Below are 21,354 nucleotides of genomic sequence, written 5' to 3' on the forward strand. Positions count from 1 at the left end.
AGACCCACATGACCTATCCTCAACCGATTCAGCATCACCTACCCCCCCTCCTCCATTCTGAACTCCCTGCATCCACCTTCACCGACACTTTCCCACGAACACCGAACATCCACCTGCCCTTCACCCCATTCACCCACCTCTCCTGCCACTCATCCAGGACCCGTCTCACCATCACAGCCTTCACCTCATCCACACTCAAAGGCAACCTCACATCAATCGCTCCCCTCCTCATACCCTCACCCGCCGCCAGATCCACCAACTCATTTCCCAAAATGCTACTGTGACTGGAACCCACGCCAACTCCAAATCCATACCCCCGCGCACACACCGATCAATCTTCATCCTAATGTCCAAAATCACATCCTTCCTATCACCATCCCCTGCCACAATCGCCTGTAACCCACTCAATGAATCTGAGAACACCACCACTTTCTCATACCCCAACTCACACACGCCGCGTGCTAAAATAAACGGCCGTGAAGCTAGGGAGTCTGGTATTTTAGGTGGGCAGGAGGTGGCTTGTGGGAAAAAAAGCTACTTTTGTCCGTCTACCAAGAAGGACTGCCTGTCTTCTTCTACTTCGGACTGTTACTATATAATTTAGGTGTAATGTTGATTACCTTTAGTAATTTTAGAGATATTCAATAAGCATGCGCGTAACCAGCCAGTCACTGAAGTAAGTCACTGAAAGCACGCTTTATGAAAACACAGTAGACATCTTTTAATATTCGTTTTTAGGTCCAGTCAACAACCAATTATTACTCTTTGTGGAAGCACGCCTTTTTTTAAATTACTAATAATGTTCCTTTTATGTAGTTCCGTTTTTAGTACTTTTTTTTGTTGTTGAAACATTTACAGATTATTCCGCCTAAAATCATGGCGACTAATATTTAGATGACTGTATAAAAACAAGCCCAATCGCAATCAATTACCTTAAATCTGGATTTTTTCGAACTGAATGAAGGGCGGTGATTTTGGCTTCAACCAAGTAACAGCGCGCATGCTCAAGGGGTCAGTTATCCAAACTGCGCGCGTGCGCTCCACGTCAACTTCCGGGTTTGGGATGAGCTCTGCTTTGTTTATGTCGAGTAGGAATGGATTCTGTGAAGGTGGCTCTCCTTGTCTCTAATATCATAGGATTTACGTGCCCCAGCCCAACTGGGAAAAGATGGTTGGATCGGCCAGACGTGTGTAATTGCACTGTTGACTGGCGGCCGTAGAAGACCTCTAGAAATGTGAAGTCAAACAACAGATTTTCCTTTTGAAGAGGGTGCAGACGGTTTACCCCACACTGACCCTACAGGGAAACTGACGTGCGCCGGTGAGGAAAGAGCTGGCCGCCTCGCCCATTGCTGGAGAGGAGTGCTGGAGCGCAGGAGAACATGGCTGAGCTGGTAAGGGCGATGCGGATCAGGGTAGAAGAAGTGCCACCCCTACAAATATCTCTGTCGTATCCCCGTAACATGTTCACTGGCTTCTGGCATACAACTCGATGGCCCTAAATTTTCCTTAGTCCGCACATCCAAATTACGCCGCACTCGCTTTGCTAGACATTTTTTCACGTGGTTCTACAAAATATTCCTTAATTGGCTACCCAAAATATTTAGAAGTCATTAGCCAAATCCTCAGTTTCGCATTTAGATGTCTAGCCTTTTTAATTCAAAATATTCTTTCATCAAACAAAAAGATAACCCCTTACATGTATAATAATTGCAGATGCAAAAATATGTATCGCAATAGTAGGTTTATTTGTCTCCTGTTCCGTCTATTTCGCGCTCTCTATGCCCTCTCTCTTTCCCCTGTCTCGTTCTCGGAAATTAATAGGATGCAATGCATTGTCACTCGAAGACCCATATCAGTTGAGGGGGTCTGCAGTCACACACAACATGGCCCTAAGTATTAAGCGAGATTTTAGGAAGTTGTCAATAAACTATACCCACAGTTTTCATTCGTCATTTTAACTGTTTTCTGTTGCAGGGCACAAGCAGGTTACTTAATTTTGTGAGTGAAACGTACCACTATGTAGAGCTAAAATGTAGCATCGCCTTTCCTTTTTTATGTTCTTTTTGTTCCTCACACTTATGACGGTCTATTGAAACCTAAAAGGAAATCTCATATCTTCGCCAGTCGGTCCTTGATGGTAGCCCCCACCCTGCCATGAATCGACAGACCCGTATCAAGTAATTGTGCCTTTATTTGTGCTCGTGTTTTTATCATTACAGACCATGCCAGCAATCCACGTCCGCCCTTTCAACAGCACACCGTGAGCAGTCAAATAATGCATTTCTTTTCGTCCGAAGAAGAGACAGTGGTTGACTCTTCTGATTCCTCCAAGTTGTTTCTTATGTTGGACTCCATCGTTTTTGTTTTGAATTGGCATTGTACCTAAAGGTTTGCTATTCAGCACCACGGCCAGCGGTTGACATGATGTGTCAGTGGCAGTAGACTCTGCACCTTGGACAGCGGGTACAGACTGTGGTCTGTTAAATCAACACCTTTACTAGAGGTTTCTGCTGATCTGGCCACAGTGTGTCACTGGTGATTCAGAACCCTGACGGCGGAGCACCTTGTCTAGCAGATGATGTCGCTGCTCAGGTCGTCGTCACCTTGACTATATGCACTATATGCTTCTGCTTCTAATTTAGTACCTTAGCTAACGTTAATGGTGCTGATCCATCACCTTGGCCAACGGTTGCTTCTTCTGGTTTCAGAACGTTGGTCAACAAGTGGTGCTGATTAGGTACCTTGTCCAACATTTGCCAATTATTAAGCCATTTTGGTATTAGAGATAAGGGAAAGGGGGACAGTGTTTGGTTCCACACATGCTCTCGATGTGCATAGGGAGATTGGTTGGAGGTCTGTTTGATATGCCGGTGTGGTGTTTACATTAACATGAAAAATGTATGATTTGCAGTACAGGCTTCACCATATATGCGTTTAAAGACTTTTTTTTTTACAAAGGCAACACCTTGTTTCAAATCATTGCACGGGCCTTCTTGAAAATATCAAGAGCCAACTGGTGTTTCATTTAATTCCAGTAACATGATGGAGCATAACATAAATGCTCATCATTGTAGTAGCTGGAGATTAGACACAAGTAACATCTGCAGGCCAGGATGACGAAGCAGCCAAAGTGTTCTCCATGGTGCTGAATCAACAAACGCAACTGCTGACTCGGCATCCCTATCCCTACAAGGGAATGATCAGTTGAAGAGTTGACCAAGGTGCTGAATCACAAGCTACCAACGGCGAATGTGCTCAGTAAAGCCACTGCTGACCAAGGTGAAAGCTAGTAGCAACTATAGGCCAAGCTGCAAAATCAGCAGTCACCACTTCTGGCCACATTGATGAATCAGCAGCAACCTTTGTAAAGCTGCTAGACGAGCAGTAGTCACTGCTTATTAACCTGAAAATGTTGTCTATGGGCAGCAACTGCTACGCGAGCTGCTGAACTATGCGTTTCGGTAATAACAAGACCGTATTTGTTTCACAGATCTAACCACAGAGATCCCTGGTGAGTAGTGTTTCAGCACTTTGACCAGCTTCCACTGACCCACAACCCTGGACTGTAGTTTGTGCTGATGATTGGCTACATGTGCTCGCACTCAGTGCTGCGTATCCATCACCCTAGCCATTTGTTGCTTCTAAATCTGTAGTTTGGCCACCCATTGAACCTGATTCAGCACTTTATGAATTCAGTGCTATTGCTGACTCAGTTGCTTGTCCATCAATGTCTGCTAGTGTTTCGTATTCTACATTTGGCCCTTGGTTGGTGTTGCTGGTTAAGAGGCTTTGCCAGTGGTTTCTTGTTCTGCATCTGGCCAGCAGTTGTTGCCGATTCAGAATCTGCATGCGTTTGCTGCTGATTCAGCATGTTGGCTAGTAATGTCTGGTAGCTCAGCAGCCAGGTCAGCAGTTGTTGGAGATGCAGCACCCTTGGCCAAAGTTGGCTTTTCCTTGTTGAGTACCTTGTCATGAGCGATTGCTGATGCTCATTCGTATTCTTGGCCAGCAGTTGTTGCTCACTCGGAGCCATTGCCTGTAGTTGATGCTTATTGTACATCCGGGCCATGGTGTGTGTTGTTCATTAAGTACCTTGCCCCGCAGTTGTTGGCGATTCAGGACCTTGGTTGGAGGTGGCCCATGCTGATTCAGCACCCGGCTCAGTGTGGCTGTCCAGGCAGTCATTTGTCCAACGATTTCCTTTTTATTTGTTTATTTAAAATATTTACAAAGTGGCCCTTCACCCAGTAGCAGTGTACTACAGCACCTCATAAAAAATCACACAATTTACAATTATACTAGAAATTTGATTGAATCCGTTTGCATAGTCCCCGAATATGCTGGAGAGGGATTGGGTTAGGTTAGTGGAGAGAGAGGGACAATGCATGGTAGATTTGTTGTTGTTGATGCATGCATACTTGCAGTACTCTCAACTCTGTGTCTGGGTCTGTTTCTAGGCGTCATGTGTCTTGAGGATGCTTTCGCTTGTGTCAAGAGTGGAGACTTTCATACCCTTGATGGTAGGATATATTGGCGGATACTATGTTATCTAGGTTTATCGTGGACGCATATCGTTCTGTTAGTTGATGTCTGTTGCAGCTGTGTGCGAGTGGCTCGGTCGGTATGTGTATAGTGTGTTTTGAGGGTAGAGGTTGAGGATGTTGGTGCAGGAGGTTAGTGTATGGCCTGGTTCAGGGGAGGACTGGCACATTTTGGCCTGAAAGGCCAATACAGCGTAGTGGCCCATGCTGTACCAGCTCAGAGTACTGTGGCTGTAAACCACCATTTAAATTGCATAGTTGATAATAAAAATACTTGTGATGTAAAACACATAGGCAATCATAAGTCAGTGCTGTTTATATTAAACATTCATTTTTAAGGGAAACACCACGGACAGCACTACTAAATGTGCCAAAGGATGGGGGCGTCGATCCGGACCATGCATTGTATCTCGTGAAAGAGCCTGGAGCCAATTTGAGCAAAACAAAAGAGTTGATGGCTGTAAGGTTTGGGATTAATCTTAACCTCTGGTAACCCCAGACATCTGGGCAATGCCAGAGGTTAAGATTCATTCAAAAGATTCCATCCATAATTTCTTATGTTTTGCTTAAGTCACCCCGAGTAGGACGGGCTTGCCCAGACGTGGGTCCCGAAACTTCTGGGCCTAGAGACCCACGCTAAACCTCACAGAGGATGCCTAATGAGGCCGAAACATGTGTGTGGTCTCGTAAAGAAGGAATGTGAGCAAGCAGTTCGGTCTGGACTGGCCTCTTTGGTGTAGAACCAAGCCTGATTTGCATATGGTTTTTGCCCTTTCTGTAATGGCTTTGCAGGCTGAAGAACGATGGTCCGGAATGGCTGCCCAGAGCCATACCAGAGGTTATGATTAATTCAAAACCACCCAGCTATTACTTTGTTTATTTTGCTATAGGAAATTTAAAGCACCACTATACAAATAACAAACATGAGTGACTCATGGAAACTGGGAACCTACCTTACTGAAGGTTTTACTGACACAATGGAAGATGACCGGCAAATTGCTTACTAGAAGCTGCATGGACGATTCCCGAGATACTTGCCAAATCCTGTTTGCTCCACCTCCGCCCACCCCACCTCCCTACAGTCCCATACTTGGAGTTTTGCTTTATACTGTACATTTAGGACTACCAGTGCCAGAATGCAAAATAAAACAATAGAACTGGTCAAGCATGCCCCGGTTGAAATTGCGCATGTTAGCTTGTATGTTGCCTAAATGGCCTCTCGCCGCCTTCAGTGCTTTGACGTTCACCCATCACTGATAAGAAAATGGCGGGGCTTTCAGCCTTTTCATCATTTTCAATTTTACATCTTTGAGTAATGGACTGGGGGACAGACAGACAGACAGACAGACTGACTGACAAGAGCAAGCTAAAGGGGTGGAGGTGTTCTTGGGAATGAGGGACATGCCCAACGCTTGGCTATTCCTGACTCTCTGACCTTGAAAATCTGACTGCAATATGACCTCCAAAGCAGAGGATTGCATGCATTTTTAATGTTTACATCTCACATGAATAATCACATTGTTTGCACTTTGGAATAAACTAAAAAAAAGGTGCCCACAAAATAGTGTATAACTAGCCGAGCTAGGTTGAGCATTCAGTATAATTGGATGGAGTTTTGGGCGGACTTGGAAGCCGCCTCTAGCACAGGCAGCAGGAGAATGTGGCCCAGTTCTGAAAACTCTTAAATTCTTCCCCTTCACACACCAGTGTGGTTGAAAGAATTGACACAGAACATGAAGCTTCTACAAACATTGTTAGAAAGGTTGCCACGAGGTAATACAATACATGTTCTCTCACTTTGCTGTGAATGAATACACAAAGGCGCTGTACATGGGCCATGGTACAACCACATGCAACATATAATAGTTGTATATAGTGCTTGCAATCCTCAAACGGAGCACCAGTATTAATCAGCATAATTTCAGCTTTATTTGCGATAAAAATATATCATAAAAGCAATACAATCAGTCAAAACACGAATATAGATGTGCAATCGTATAACCATCATCGTAAAATGCACATATATCAAAATGAACTGCCAACATGTACAAAAGGCTATCGCATTATCCCTAAAGAAATCAATCCATATACATCATCACAGCAGCATTTAAATAGCTTGAGCTAAAACCAGTCGATAAACCATATCAGCCAATGAATGTCACAGGGCCTGAGCTCTCCCCCTCCTGCGCCATGCCCATTGGGGGGTACTTCAAAGTGCAATATACTGCTAGCAAATCCGTGGAACAGCAACAAAGGGACATGGTGGTCCTGACCAGTCTTTCCCTCAAAAGGGGACTCCGGAACCTTTTCCGCTCGAGCAAGCCAAGGGGGCAGATTAAAACAAAATAAGTATCTGTCTCAGTATTGTCTTTGCAAAGGGGGCAGGTAGCCACCTCCCTCGAGTTCCATTTATTGCAGAGGCCAGCTAGTGGGAGGGTGCCAACTCGACAATTCTACGTACAAGGCTCTGGAAAACTTGAGGTTTACATGATCGAGGTACAATTCATATTCAGTAGAGTACCTCAAATCCCAATAACAGAGCAGAATAGAGAATTGGCTGACAGTAGCTAAAAGATCTTGCTCCGTTTTCATTTTGTAGACTTCCTTAATGGTTGCCTTGCAGTCGCCATTCCAGTTGCCGGGATCTGTCCAGAGCTCATCTAGCTCTAATTTATGCAATTCATTTATTTTTATTTTTTATAATTCGTTTGATTGGCTTAAGAACACTTACAACAGCAATACACACACAAAAATAAGGCGGTCGGCAGGTTACATAAAGAATCAATGGTGGCGTCCCCGCCGTTCACCTTAAGGGCAGGTTACAGCATACACATAGTCCGGAGCAAGGGCACAATGCGGAAGTCGACACATCTACGAGTGGGAACTACACAAAGTCCTCCCATCTCCCCCAGATCTTCTGAAATTTCCTGGGGCAGCCTCTGGCCAGGTAGATCCGCCTCTCCAAGGCGGCACATCTGTTGCAATTCATTTTTAACATGATGGAACCAGAGCATTGATTTTCCTCCTGGTTGCGACAGCAAATCGCTTAGCGCTGCCCTGTAGCGGGCTGAATGGGGAGAAGCCCAGATCCTCGCCAAGTAATACAGGGGCCTAGCCCTGCAATAAGATTCTGTGTGCAGCATGCCAGTCTCAAGGAACACTGGGAGGTTCGGGGTGCTGCAGGGTAGACAAAGGATGTTTTTCAGATATTTATTTTCAGTAGTTGACAAGATCTGCCACCCCTTCTGTCCCCATAGCTCTGCGCCGTACGTGGCCTCTTGCCTAGCTTGAGCTCTATAGGCCTGAAGGGAGACTACTGCTATTGCCCATCTGTTTAGTCTCCTCCCCCTGCAAGCCAATCATCCCAAATTCCCTGGTTTCATGATAGACTGTAGAGAAATGATCTACCCAGGTGGCTTCCGGTATACAACACTGGTATAAGCCATCGGAATTTGTGCGCTCTTTCCCCCATGATAGACCAGAATTCACGAAAATCTCCATTCTCAATGGCAGAAAGCAGAGAGCTCCAAATCTGCTCTGCCCAGTCCGCTTTCTTGCGCGTTTTTTAAGGAAGCGAGCGATTAGTTCTTTCTGTCTTCTCGTAGATCTAACCTAGCATCCTTGTGGACCGCTTTAGCTTTTTCAAACAGTAAACATTTGAGCCAACGGCGCTCTGTCATACCAAGACGCCCTGCCCTGTACATGTCGTGAGATTGTCTTGCATAGTTTGGTAACAAGGGCTCTTAAAGAGCTAATAGGTTTCTTATGCGTGGTTCTAATTCCCTGAGCATCACATATATATATATATATATATATATATATATATATATATATATATATATATATATATATATAGAATTGCTCTAGCTCCTTCACAATACACCCATATGCCCTTGCTATGACTTCCTCTGGGTTCAGACGTGACCATTTGATGGTGCGCCTAGAATGGCATGAGATTGAAATAACACTACTGAATCCCACTATAGGCCTATGGGTCAGCCCCATAAATGCTTCATCAGCCGCCAGTACCAGCGCATGGTGGTCACTCTCTGGACTGTCTACGGCATTAAAATCCTTCACGGATGCCCAAGCCTCAAGGTTAACTAAGATATAATCAATCCTACTTGTGCGGCCACCACCATCAAAGGTAATGGTATCTCCTGGGAATCTGCCATTGCCTTAGGTTAGCCCCCATAATCATGTTGTCTACCTCTTCCACATTCCTGTACTGTCTCTTGGGTTTACAAGAGTTAAGTTCTGATACACCCCAAATGGTGTCTTCCTCATCAAGGATTCCTTCCATTATGTCCAAGGGTTCATATTGCATTATTATTATTGTTAATAATAAAAATAATAATAATATTATTATGTTAAAATCATCCATGACCACTACCCTAACAGGTCCCCTACATCTTGATCTCCATGTAATAATTCTATCTTGCAGCTGGGAGAAGATTCCAAAATGCACTCCCCACCCCACTTCCTCCGGGAATAGTGGTTGTACAAGTTGATGTAAAGAGCCTCACTAACATTGTGAAGCTTCAGCTTAAGCTCCAGAACATTGCTGGAGCCGACATCTTGGACCTTGATAAGCAGAAATAGGGCGGTATTGAAAACCCCACCACTGGGTCTACAACCTGGGCCTTGCAAAGCTGGAATGGCATATGTAGAACATCCCTGCAAGTGAGGAGTTTGTACAGTCCAGGTCTCTTGGAGACTAATTACTCCAAAAGAATAAATAAAATGCAGCCAATTATTGTCTACCAGATATGTATTCACTGCAACTATGTTACAAGACACATATCGCACCCCAGGCCCCGGCAAGCAGTTGCTCTCAGGGGCATCCCGAATGGCCAAATCCTCCACTAATTCCCCACTGGCTATAAGCCCTGTGAGCGGACTATAGTGCGGAGCCCGTCAATCGACCTCACTAGTAGGAAGGAGATCTGGGCTCCGTACTCCTTGGGTCAGGAAATGGGCATTAAGCTGGCATCATAACTGTCCCTGGAAAACTAGCTGGATTTATTGTGTAGTTAGTTATTACTAACAATCACTTCCAATGAGCCGATTGTGGTGAAAGCAGCCACAGTGGTAAAATAGGATGGCAAATCACAGAGAAGAGGGTATGAATCTATTGAATCTGGTTCCTGCCAATTGAACGTGAGTGTTGGGCATATGAATATCTTAATAAATGGTTAAAGCATCTTTGATTTGGGGGTTGGCTCGGAGCAGACAATTTAATTGAAATACTGAGAATGAAGGGCCCCTTGCTCCTCATGGGTCTTGCAGGCTGGAGTGTTACTTGCAGCCCCTGAAAAGTGCAAGTCCAGTCCTGATGCCTCCCATCTTTTCGGTCAGAGTGGCAAACCTATTGCAAATCTCTACATCAGATGGATAAGTTACTACCTCACAAATCTATGCTGCAATATAGGTGCTAGGCCCCCATCCTGCCCTCTACTCCCCCCCCCCCCCAAACCTCCCACCACCCTGTGCTCTCGCTCTGTCCCCAGAAGATGTCGTACTTGGGACGTTCATTTCCACTGGGATGTTGTATGTTTTTCCGGCCTGCTGTGTGGGGGTGGGGTGATTGTCTTCATATCTCGGGAGTAGTCCCCTCCCCCCACACCTCGGCCAACGCCGTCAGGGGGACTTTAGATCTGCTTAGGATTTGAAGGCCCTGTATCTGTAAATCCTCTTTTGATACTCTAACAGCAGGATGTGTCTTACTGGATTTAAAAGGTGCAGCTCTGTTACTCACCACTCCGAATAGGCTGAAGATGCAGAAAAAATGACCTTGGAGATGTTGGTGGTATAAGATTCCAAATTCAGCCTTCCACCCCAGCTCCCCTGAGTACAAGACTCAGGCTTCCTCAAAGAGGGGCTCTTTTCCACAATGTACCTCTCTGCTGTTTCAGTTAGAACAGACAGAGGTGTCAATTGAGTAAAAGAGCGGGGAGAACACACACCGCCAATACCAATGCTGCAAAAGAATACCAAGATATTAGACAGTGTTGATATTATACAAGTGATTAGAACAGTTGAAATGATTGGACAACTACCTAGATAGATATTGGATTGGAGTTGAGTTTCCCCGGGATGATCTACAAAGAATGACACAAATAAGTGGAATTGAACTAAATCAGTATCGGTTCCCACTATAGCTATAGAATTGATAAACAAATGACCTGAATAAAGATAAATGGAGTAAGAGGAGTCCAGGATTCGGAAGACAACGACAGGAGAAAATAACAAACAGGGAAGTTAGTATAGGTAAGTAACCCCGAACGGCACGAGGGACGCACTAGTGCCGGGTTGGTGCAGTTCAGGAGGGCGTTCATATGCACTTAAGAGCAATCTCACAAAAAAGTCACTCAATGTCCCAGAATCCAACAGAAGACAATATCCATGGAAGACAATAGGTATGTACCTGAGTACACGAGTATAGTTGAATAGCTGTTGAGATGATCCGGATAGTAGACAGCAAAATTGAAGTGCAGAGCGGCAACCAGGAAAGAACCGCAAGACACAGAAGAGAGGCGTATCCAGTAGCGTTCCGAGTCCAACAACCAGACGAGCACGACAGGAATGAAGGAGGAGACGAGGCAATCCAAAAGTCAGGCAAAGGGTCAAAACCAGGAGTTCAGATAAGGATTCGTGTAGGAAGACACGAAGAGGAAACGGACAAAACCGCGTGTAGCTGGTAACGCTAATTAGCAGCAACGAGCCCCTTGGAAGACAGTGGTTTTATAGTCGTAAGAGGGGCGTGGCTTGCTGTACGTCTTCCACGTACAAGACGTGTCAGGTGACCTGGAATAGGTCGACATTTGTACAGACGCCATGGTAGCTTGTACCTGGACCATAGAGGAGCCTGTAAAGAAGTTGTATTTGGCAAGGATGCCCGCGGGGAAGCCTGAAGTGTAACAGCATCCTCCCCCAAAGACTCCGGCAACCCCCTGGCGGAATGGAAGCTCCTCAGAAGAAGCGGACAATGCAAATTGGAGAGTGGCTCCCAAGTACGGTCCTCAGGCCCATACCCCTTCCAATCCACCAGGTAGAACAACATACCCCTAGACACCCTGCAGTCCAGGATACGCGAGACCTCATATTCCTCCTCACCATCCACCAAGATCGGCGAAGGACGAGTAGGCAGACGGGTCCCATGGATGAAAGACTTGATCAAGGAGACATGAAAGACTGGATGTATGCGCCATGATTGCGGCAGAGAAAGCTTAACTGCCACAGGATTGATGACATCAGTAATGACATAGGGTCCCACAAATTTGGGCAGAAGCGAGCGTTTGCCTGCAATTCGCAAATTGCAGGACGATAACCACACCTTCATGCCGACTGGATCAGGTGATTGATGCACATCAGCATACTTCTTGGCACGATCTTGAGCTCGGAGTAAATGACAGCGTACATCCCGATGAATCTTATCGAGATCTCTGATGCAATCATTTGCTGGAGGATTAATGGCCGGTAATACAGGATCAAGTGGAAGTGCCCTAGGATGACCACCATACAGGGCAATAAAGGGAGAAACTCCAGTTGATGTATGCATAGAGTTGTTGTATGCAATTCTGCAAAAGGCAAAGAAGTAAACCAAGACTGTTGGTACTGAAGGCATAAACAGCGTAGATACTGTTCGATGGTAGCATTAGTTCTCTGTCTGCCCATCCGTTTGAGGATGGTAAACCGAGGAATACCTGTCCTCAATACCCAGAGAAGCTGTAAGAGCCTTCCAAAATCGTGACATAAATTGTGTGCCACGATCTGAAACAATAACCGAGGGTAAACCAAAGAAACGAAACACATTTGTCAAGAACAGTTTCGCCAATTCCGGAGCTGCAGGCAAACCAGAACAAGGTATGAACAATGCATATTTAGTGAAGTAATCGACAATTACCCAAATAGTGTCATAACCCTGAACGTCAGGAAGTTCCACAATGAAATCCATTGACAGCATCTGCCAAGGTTTGTATGGCACAGGAAGAGGTTGTAACAATCCAACTGGTTTGGCTCTAGAAGTTTTACACTGAGTGCATATGGAACAAGTCAAAATGTAATCCTTTACATCACGAACCATGGAAGGCCACCAAGCCCAACGCCGTAAGGCTTCAAGAGTTTTTTGACTTCCTGGATGTGCAGCAATCAAAGAATCGGGAGACCACTGAAGCGCTAAATCTCTAGCTTGACCTGAGGGTATATAGACGCACCCTTGAATGAATGGCATACCCTGAATGATTTCCAGATTGAGGTCAGTGATCTATATTGGATGTTTTGAAACCCAATCAAGGATGATTGAACGCAAAGAGGGCTGAACAGAACAACCACAAACCACCTTGTTTGGTAGAAGAGGAAGAGCTTCGATCTGTTGAGACTGACCATCCGCATGTAAGCGCGAGAGAGTATCAGCCGGGACTTGAGCTTTAGCAGGACGGTATGTGATAACAAATTGGTATTGTGAAAAGAATAAATACCACCGCGCCTGTCTAGCCGTAAAACATTTCATAGATTTGAAGGCTAACAGACTGCGGTTATCCGAATATACAGTTACAAGGTGTTTGGCCCCCAAAAGATGAGGCCTCCATTCCAAGAATGCGTCTCTGATGGCTAAAAGTTCGCGTTCTGTGATGGAATAATTCTTTTCGTAAGCTGTCAATTTACGAGAGAAATAGGCAACAGGATGAATCTCTCCCGAATGCGGACAGGTTTGAGACAATACCGCCCCAAGGGCATAACCTGAAGCATCAGCTTCAACAAAAAAAGGAAGCTCGGGATCAGGATGTTTGAGGACAGGAGCGGAAGTGAAGGCTGATTTTAATTGATCAAAGGCTCTCTGAGCTTCTGAAGACCATACAAATGGTACTTTGGCACTTGTCAGAGAGGTAAGTGGTGCAGATATTTCAGAAAACCCATTGATGAAGCGTCTATAAAAGTTTGCAAATCCCAGGAATGATTGTAAAGATTTGACTGAATTGGGCACAGGCCATTCCAGAATCGCACTAATTTTGGATTGACTCATGCGCACTCCATTGTTAGTAAGGTCATATCCCAAAAATTCCACCTATGAGGCATGAAATATGCACTTTTCGGCTTTAACAAACAATCTATGTTCCCTCAGACGTTGGAGTAATATCTTGACATGTTTTTCGTGGTCTTCCTGGTTTTGAGAGTAAATCAAGATGTCGTCCAGATAGACAACAACAAATTGATCAAGAATGTCGTAAAACAGATCATTCATGAAAGCTTGAAAGGTGTCCGGGGCATTACATAAACCAAAAGGCATGACAAGATACTCAAACCGTAACGTGTTTTAAATGCGGTCGTCCATTCGTCGCCCTCTCTCATGCGGACGAGATTGTAAGCTCCTCTGAGAACAAGCTTAGTGAATATTTTGGAAGAACCCAATTGATCAAGAAGGACAGAGATCAGAGGAAGAGGATACTGTTTTTTTATGGTTGCTGCATTCAAAGCATGATAATCAATACAAGAACGTAGATCCCCTTCCTTCTTAGGGACAAAGAAAAGTGGTGATGAAATTGGTGATTTGGAAGAGCGAATGAATCCCATGGTCAAAGCCTTGTCTATGTAATCTTTAAGAACTTCTTCTTCTTTGAGAGTGAGTGAGTACACTCTGCCGGATGGTATTTTTACACCCGGAATTAAGTCTATTGGGCAATCATAAGCTCTACGTGGGGGTAGAGTTTCTGCCATCCCTTTGTCAAAAACATCTGTGTAATCTGCATATTGAAAAGGTATCACAGGGGTAACATTTTTAGAGACCGCTCCGATATGCATCGTAGGTGAAACTAGCGCCCTGACTGGACTATCATGGGTAATACTGAGTAATGTAGTACATCGAGTATTGCACATATTGGAAGGGAACTGAATCTGAGATGTCGACCAGTCGATGGCAGGATTATGAAGTTTCAACCATGGAATGCCCAGAATGACTTTGTAAGCTGGTGCTTTAATGATATCAAATGATATGTCTTCAGTATGGCCTTCATCAGTACTCATATGTAGTGGAACTGTTTGGTGAATTACCATTCCTGAGACAAGAAGTGAACCATCCACTGCATTCACTGTTTCAGGTATAGTTTTGCGAACCAGTGGTATTTTTGACATGGCGGCAAAACATTGATCAACATAATTACCTGTTGCACCTGAATTAATCACGGCTGTTGTCTGGAATGAAACACCATGATCTAAGGAAAATGTAACAGGTAGACGGACTAAATGACTCGGATTCTGTAATGTAGAGTCCAAGGGTGAGTTTCTACTGTCGGGATTTGGCGTTTCCCGCCTTTCTTTTAGGTTTTTTGGTACACTCGGGTAATAAGTGATCAGGGGCCCCACAATACATGCAGAGATTGTGTGCTCGACGATATTCTCGTTGAGCAGGGGTAAGCGGTCCCCTAACCACCCCAATCTGCATAGGTTCAGGCACAGGAGACGACGAAGACGAGGCCTCTGCTGAAACCGTGCTGAACACTGCAGTTTTCTTTTCGCCGCGTCTTTCGGACTTACGAGCATCAATCTGAAGGACTAAGTCTAGCAGTTCCCCGAATGCCGCGGGGACTACAGGAACACTGGAGAGGATGTCCTTTAGTTCATCTGAGAGGCCTTGAGAGAAGACAGCTGTCTTCTTTTCTTCAGGCCAGTCAGTTTCTGCTGCCAACTGATTGAATTGTGCCAAATAAACTAATAAAGAATTGTTTCCTTGTCGATGTTTTAAGAGTTCCAGATCAGTAGCATGAATAGTATAACGTGTATCAAATACTTTACTCATCATAGCAAGAAGGGCATCACAATTGTAGAGAACATGACTATTAGATTCCAACAACGGGTTAGCCCATGCGGCTGCAGTGCCTCCCAAATGAGATAAAACAAAAGCTGCTTTGGTTGTAGATGTGGGAAATGAGGCGGGGCGACACAGAAAATGCAATTTGCATTGATTAAAGAAGGTTCGATATTGTTTAGGGTCGCCTAGGAAGCGTTCAGGAGGAGCTAGAGGGAACTGGGATGTAAGCATGATCGGGTTTGGTTCTTGCTGTGGTGGTGGAAACCCTGAACCTTTAGCTCCAACACCAGCCATCTGTGACGCTGGTGTGGTAACCAAAGATTGAATGGCGTCCATGCGTTGGCGCAGTGCTTCTTGTGCATTGGTCAAGTCGGTACGTAGATCCGTGACCATTTGCACGATTTGATTCAAAGCATCACTGGCCTCTCTGGACATTTTTTAATTTTTTTTTTAAGGCTGCTAATTCTGTTACTCACCACTCCGAATAGGCCGAAGATGCAGAAAAAATGACCTTGGAGATGTTGGTGGTATAAGATTCCAAATTCAGCCTTCCACCCCAGCTCCCCTGAGTACAAGACTCAGGCTTCCTCAAAGAGGGGCTCTTTTCCACAATGTACCTCTCTGCTGTTTCAGTTAGAACAGACAGAGGTGTCAATTGAGTAAAAGAGCGGGGAGAACACACACCGCCAGTACCAATGCTGCAAAAGAAGACCAAGATATTAGACAGTGTTGATATTATACAAGTGATTAGAACAGTTGAAATGATTGGACAACTACCTAGATAGATATTGGAGTGGAGTTGAGTTTCCCCGGGATGATCTACAAAGAATGACACAAATGAGTGGAATTGAACTAAATCGGTATCGGTTCCCACTATAGCTATAGAATTGATAAACAACTGACCTGAATAAAGATAAATGGAGTAAGAGGAGTCCAGGATTCTGAAGACGACAGGAGAAAATAACAAACAGGGAAGTTAGTATAGGTAAGTAACCCCGAACGGCACGAGGGACGCACTAGTGCCGGGTTGGTGCAGTTCCGGAGGGCGTTCATATGCACTTAAGAGCAATCTCACAAAAAAGTCACTCAATGTCCCAGAATCCAACAGAAGACAATATCCATGGAAGACAATAGGTATGTACCTGAATACACGAGTATAGTTGAATAGCTGTTGAGATGATCCGGATAGTAGACAGCAAAATTGAAGTGCAGAGCGGCAACCAGGAAAGAACCGCAAGACACAGAAGAGAGGCGTATCCAGTAGCGTTCCGAGTCCAACAACCAGACGAGCACGACAGGAATGAAGGAGGAGACGAGGCAATCTAAAAGTCAGGCAAAGGGTCAAAACCAGGAGATCAGATAAGGATTCCTGTAGGAAGACACGAAGAGGAAATGGACGAAACCGCGTGTAGCTGGTAACGCTAATAAGCAGCAACAAGCCCCTTGGAAGACGGTGGTTTTATAGTCGTAAGAGGGGCGTGGCTTGCTGTACGTCTTCCACGTACAAGACGTGTCAGGTGACCTGGAATGCGTCGACGTTTGTACAGACGCCATGGTAGCTTGTACCTGGACCATAGAGGAGCCTGTAAAGAAGTTGTATTCGGCAAGGATGCCCGCGGGGAAGCCTGAAGTGTAACAAGCTCCCACCATTTGTGACATAGGAGCTGCTCCAATTTTGACTGGGTTACCTGTCATTACGCAATTTAAGGCAGCTTGCCCAGCACCCCTCTTGCTTAATCGGGGACATGAGTCTTGAGGCTCAATATCATATAGTAGGCTTGCAATTTCACTTAGCATGGCATTAGCCTCATTAATGTGATTAGTGAATGCAACAACACATTTACCCGCCTTACCATTAGGGGGATTTCAGGGCCTTCCTTTTAGACATATTGCTGCACTAACAGGCTTCCCCCTTTCAGTAAAGTGTGGTGCAATCAAATGATATAACTACAATGTGGTTATTTGTGAGCTGTGTATTAAATATTGTAGGCTTTGGAAGCCGTTTTCGACATAGTTTCTCTAAACCAGGAAAATTGTGCGCATGTCTTGCTTTAGAAATCCTGAGTTTGCAACAACATAAAATGCCTATGTATGGATCCAGCTGCCCACTTGTACTTACAAAGCAAGTTTTGTATGCTATATAGCCAAGGAACAGCTGAAAGAGAGTTAGTTGACGCCCTTGCCGGAGTTCAGATTTAGCCAGGGTCAAAGACCTTTGTAAGATTACACTAACTGTAAAATGTATAAATGCTCTCCTTGTGATTGAGGGAGAGCAGACACAGAGTGATAATGAGGGCAGGTGGTTTGCATGGTAGATTGTATGACCATACAGACTTAGCCTCAGCTATAATAAAAACCTGTGTCTCTAAGCATAAAACAAAATTCTTTTCCAGTGTTTCATTTTGCTTTAAAGTTATTATCTGAACACAGGCGGGAATACAAATAAGTATTTTCCCACATATTAAAGAATGTAAGGCAGCCATTGGATAATAAAACAAGAACATATAATAATTATCATAAAAGCTGAATGAATAAAATCATAAGTATAAAACCTCTTCGAGACCTGGTTATTCACTCTACAACTATCAACATTTAGTGTTCAAAAACTCAAAAGGAGCAGAACAATACGTCAAAAATGAAACCCCTCTAACTCTAAAAATCAACAGTGTGGCATGGTAAATTGGTTCTGAGCGCAGTTTCAAGTGCAACAGTCAGGATGGCGAAAATTACAAGCAGGATGAGCTGCCTTGCTACACGTTGTGTGCCAATCTTGACGGGTGAAGGTTAAGGTGAGTCACAATGTAAATCAACGTGTAGGCTACCCCCTAGGCCAAGTCCTGCACTCCGCCTGCGATCCACCACTCTATCGGCACACTTACCACCTGATCGCCCTAGTGGCTGTTTAAAACCGAGATATATGCCCCAAAAAACAGATTGCACAGGCAAATGTCACGACAAACAACACAGGCAGTTAATTGCTGGAGATATCAGATGAAGGCATCGGCAGCGTTCCAAGCATCAGAATCTAACAGTAAAGGTAGAAGTAATGTCAAGGTGTTGAAATGAAAACAAACCCTGTTGGTGACATCAGGGCTGGATGGAAGGGCAAACAAAGATGCTCACAGGGAAATTAGAGCAACTGTGCCAGCACAGTAATTAAGGAAATTAAGCAGGACTTACTGAGCATGGTGCACACCTACAGCGCCAACACCGGAAGCAAGTTGGAGACTTCTTGCAGATGGGCAAATAACTGCAGCTGTGGCATACACGATCCTGCCACCTCTGCTCATCGCAATTGGCCTTTAATGAAGGTAAGTTGAGTCTCGATACCTCCTCAGAAAGACTCCAAGGGACTTCAATGAACCCCTGTCGGAGGCAGACTCGGGACAGACTCAGCCCGCTTACTTTAACAGCTTGCGGCTTGAACAGCCGCCACCCTTACCTGCCGCCGGACCAGTATTAATACAAGCAACTCCCAAAAAAATGAAAAACAAAGTGGACCTCTCTGGAAGTTAATAATGTAGCCTCTAACAGTGTGACCATGGATCTCCACTGAAGCATCTAACTCACTGAGTTCATGTAGTTTGGTAGTGACTGATAGGGAGAATTCTCATTTCATGGCTAATTTTCCCTTACCTAGTGAGTCCCTCAGCAGCTTTGCTGGATCTCTTCTTTCCACTTGGTAAGAGTGCAAGCTTTCCACCCCTCTTACTTGTGTTTTGCTATGTGTTTTTACCTGTTTTTGTGATTGTACACCACTTCAGTAGCCCCCTTCCTTTGTGTGTCTCACAGCACCTTCTGTGCCGTGACACAGGGTGGTCGTTCAGACTTCCCACCGACTCCATTTCTGAGGCTGACTACTGTCCCCCAGAAAAGGTTACCATTAACTTTACTTAGTCAAATTAACCACAGATCCAGTACACCCCATCTTACATGGAGTACTGGAAGGGTTAACTCTTAGCCCTTTTTATCTGTACCTCAGAGCATTGTTTTGCTCTTTTTAACATTTAGACATGGCTGGTGGCAGTGGTATCTAGCCTAATTTTCTACCGCGGTTATTTTATATAACCGTGGTAATATTGTAGGCTATTGTGTTAGCCTCGAACTTAAACCCGCTTGACCAAATACTTTTTCTTTTGACTCCGGTGCGGTTCATTCGCCATTTCTTTTTGTTAAAACCCTTCTTGTGTTTTACTTTGCGCGGCAAACCAGGTTTGCCTTCTTTGTTCACTGTCTTTTGGTGGGCTTCTGCTAAGAAGCCCTCCTCAAGGTGCCTGGGTGTTTAGGTTGGCTGAATGTGAGGGAGGGGTCTAGTCACCCCCTGCACAGGGTATCCTAGGAATCCCAAGTCACACTTTTTCATGATTGGCTGAGGTGGTTTTCTCGGCTGGACAACCCCCCTGCTGTGTGATTGAGAGCCAGGCTGGGTGAATGGGGGATTTTCGCATAAAAGGCAGGTCTCTTGGGCTGGAAGTCAGAGAGTCGCCACTGGAACTACAAGGAACCGAAGATAGGCAGAGGAAAGGTTGACTGCTGCAACTACCCCGTACCGGTGAAGCCCTGTTGCAGTCCTGAGCTATCCACCCTTCAACGACTAAGAGGAGATCCAGTCCGGAGTCGTCTTCCCTTAAGCCTGGTGGGGATAACCAGCTCGTCGTCTTCAGCCAGAGGTCGCCTTCGTGGTCGAAATCGCTGCACACTGCTTTAGTGGTCCGGATAGCCACCTTAAGAGCCTTTCCTGATAAGGAGCGCACCTTTTATTCATTGTCGCTGCTGCCGGCCTCATCCCTGTGTGGTGTAGACCCCCTTCATCGTCCTTTTTCGTGCCGAAGCCAGGAATCGTTCCTGGTAGTTTCCCGTAGACCCACAACTGCAGTGGCACCAGCTTCTTCTTTGAAAAGGTACTGTGTCCTGCTTGAGGAATTTTGGGTGAAATCCCTATTTGGGTGAAATTGCCCTTATTTTTCCCTCCTTCTTATAACTTTTGCTTCCGAACATTTGACAATATCTAAAGTACTCTTGGCAACTTTGAATCCCGAACTATCCGACGTGTGATCCTCGACACAGGAACCTGCTTCCAATTGACAATGGCTCCGGCCTCTTGACTCTTGTATTTCTGTCTATGAATGTTCTTCGATTCTGTGTGCCTGCCTAACATATTGCCTATGATTTTTGCCCCCAACTCTCTCTCTGGGTATCTCGGGTGCTAAGTGTGTTTTTGCCCCGGTAGCATTTCTTGCCACGGATACACATTTTATTTAGTAAAAAGTGATTGCAATTGTATCCACGGTAACGCATATTGTTTCGTAGCACCGGTTCTCTCAAACACAGTGTACTTACCTTGATTTATACTGTGCAAAGGGAATTTGTCAGTTGTAGTGTATTTAACGTGTGGTTTTAAATTTAATAGAAGTGTTGTGTTAATAACAAACGGCTTATAAATAAATGTACTTATATTTTTTACCTGAAACCTTGAGTCAGTGTTTGCTTGAGCCACAGTAATTGTGTCCCTTTGTGTAATCTCTGCTACTACTCATATACTCTTGAGATAAGCCTGGCTGCTCCGCTCCTGCTACCACTATAACCTAGTAGTACAGTCTTGTACCAAAGGTAAAACCTGAATTGCCACCTGTAGTCTTAATTGTGTGTAGTGGTCCGTAAGGGCACTGCACAGGATTCTGCCTAACAGTGACCAGCCATCTCTGTACAGTGTTGAGATGTGAGGGGTGCTACAGAAACTTTGCAGAGGGTACTTTAGCTATGCTAATAATGATATGATATGATATGGTATTTGTAACGCGCCTATACACAAGTGTTTCAAGGCGCGACGAGGCAGGGAGGGGGGTACAAGGGGAGACAGAAAACGATCCTACTAGGCCAGGTGTCATTCAGATCGCGCAAGTGCAGGGGTAGGGGAGGGGAAAAGTGCAAGGGGAAGGGGAGGGGGGGGAAGTGCAGTACAAGGTAAGAGGCGTACGTAATAAATAAATAAATAGGGCCAGC

The 21,354-nt window shown here is 45.0% G+C and overlaps 1 protein-coding gene across 6 annotated transcripts in view; it reads left to right on the forward strand.

The window, feature by feature from the left end:
- The first annotated feature begins 1,057 nt into the window (after window positions 1-1,057).
- Window positions 1,058-21,354, forward strand: part of LOC138527196 (zinc finger protein 334-like) — a 445,682-nt gene continuing 425,385 nt past the window's right edge. For all 6 annotated transcript variants that reach the window (XM_069638318.1, XM_069638311.1, XM_069638308.1 and 3 more), the window contains exon 1: window positions 1,058-1,394. In XM_069638318.1, the coding sequence (XP_069494419.1) occupies window positions 1,383-1,394 (12 nt within the window). In that variant the 5' untranslated portion in view covers window positions 1,058-1,382. The remainder of the gene's footprint in view (window positions 1,395-21,354) is intronic.

This window comes from Ambystoma mexicanum, chromosome 1q (assembly GCF_040938575.1).
Source record: "Ambystoma mexicanum isolate Mex_15411 chromosome 1q, UKY_AmexF1_1, whole genome shotgun sequence".
NCBI classification, from domain to species: domain Eukaryota; kingdom Metazoa; phylum Chordata; class Amphibia; order Caudata; family Ambystomatidae; genus Ambystoma; species Ambystoma mexicanum.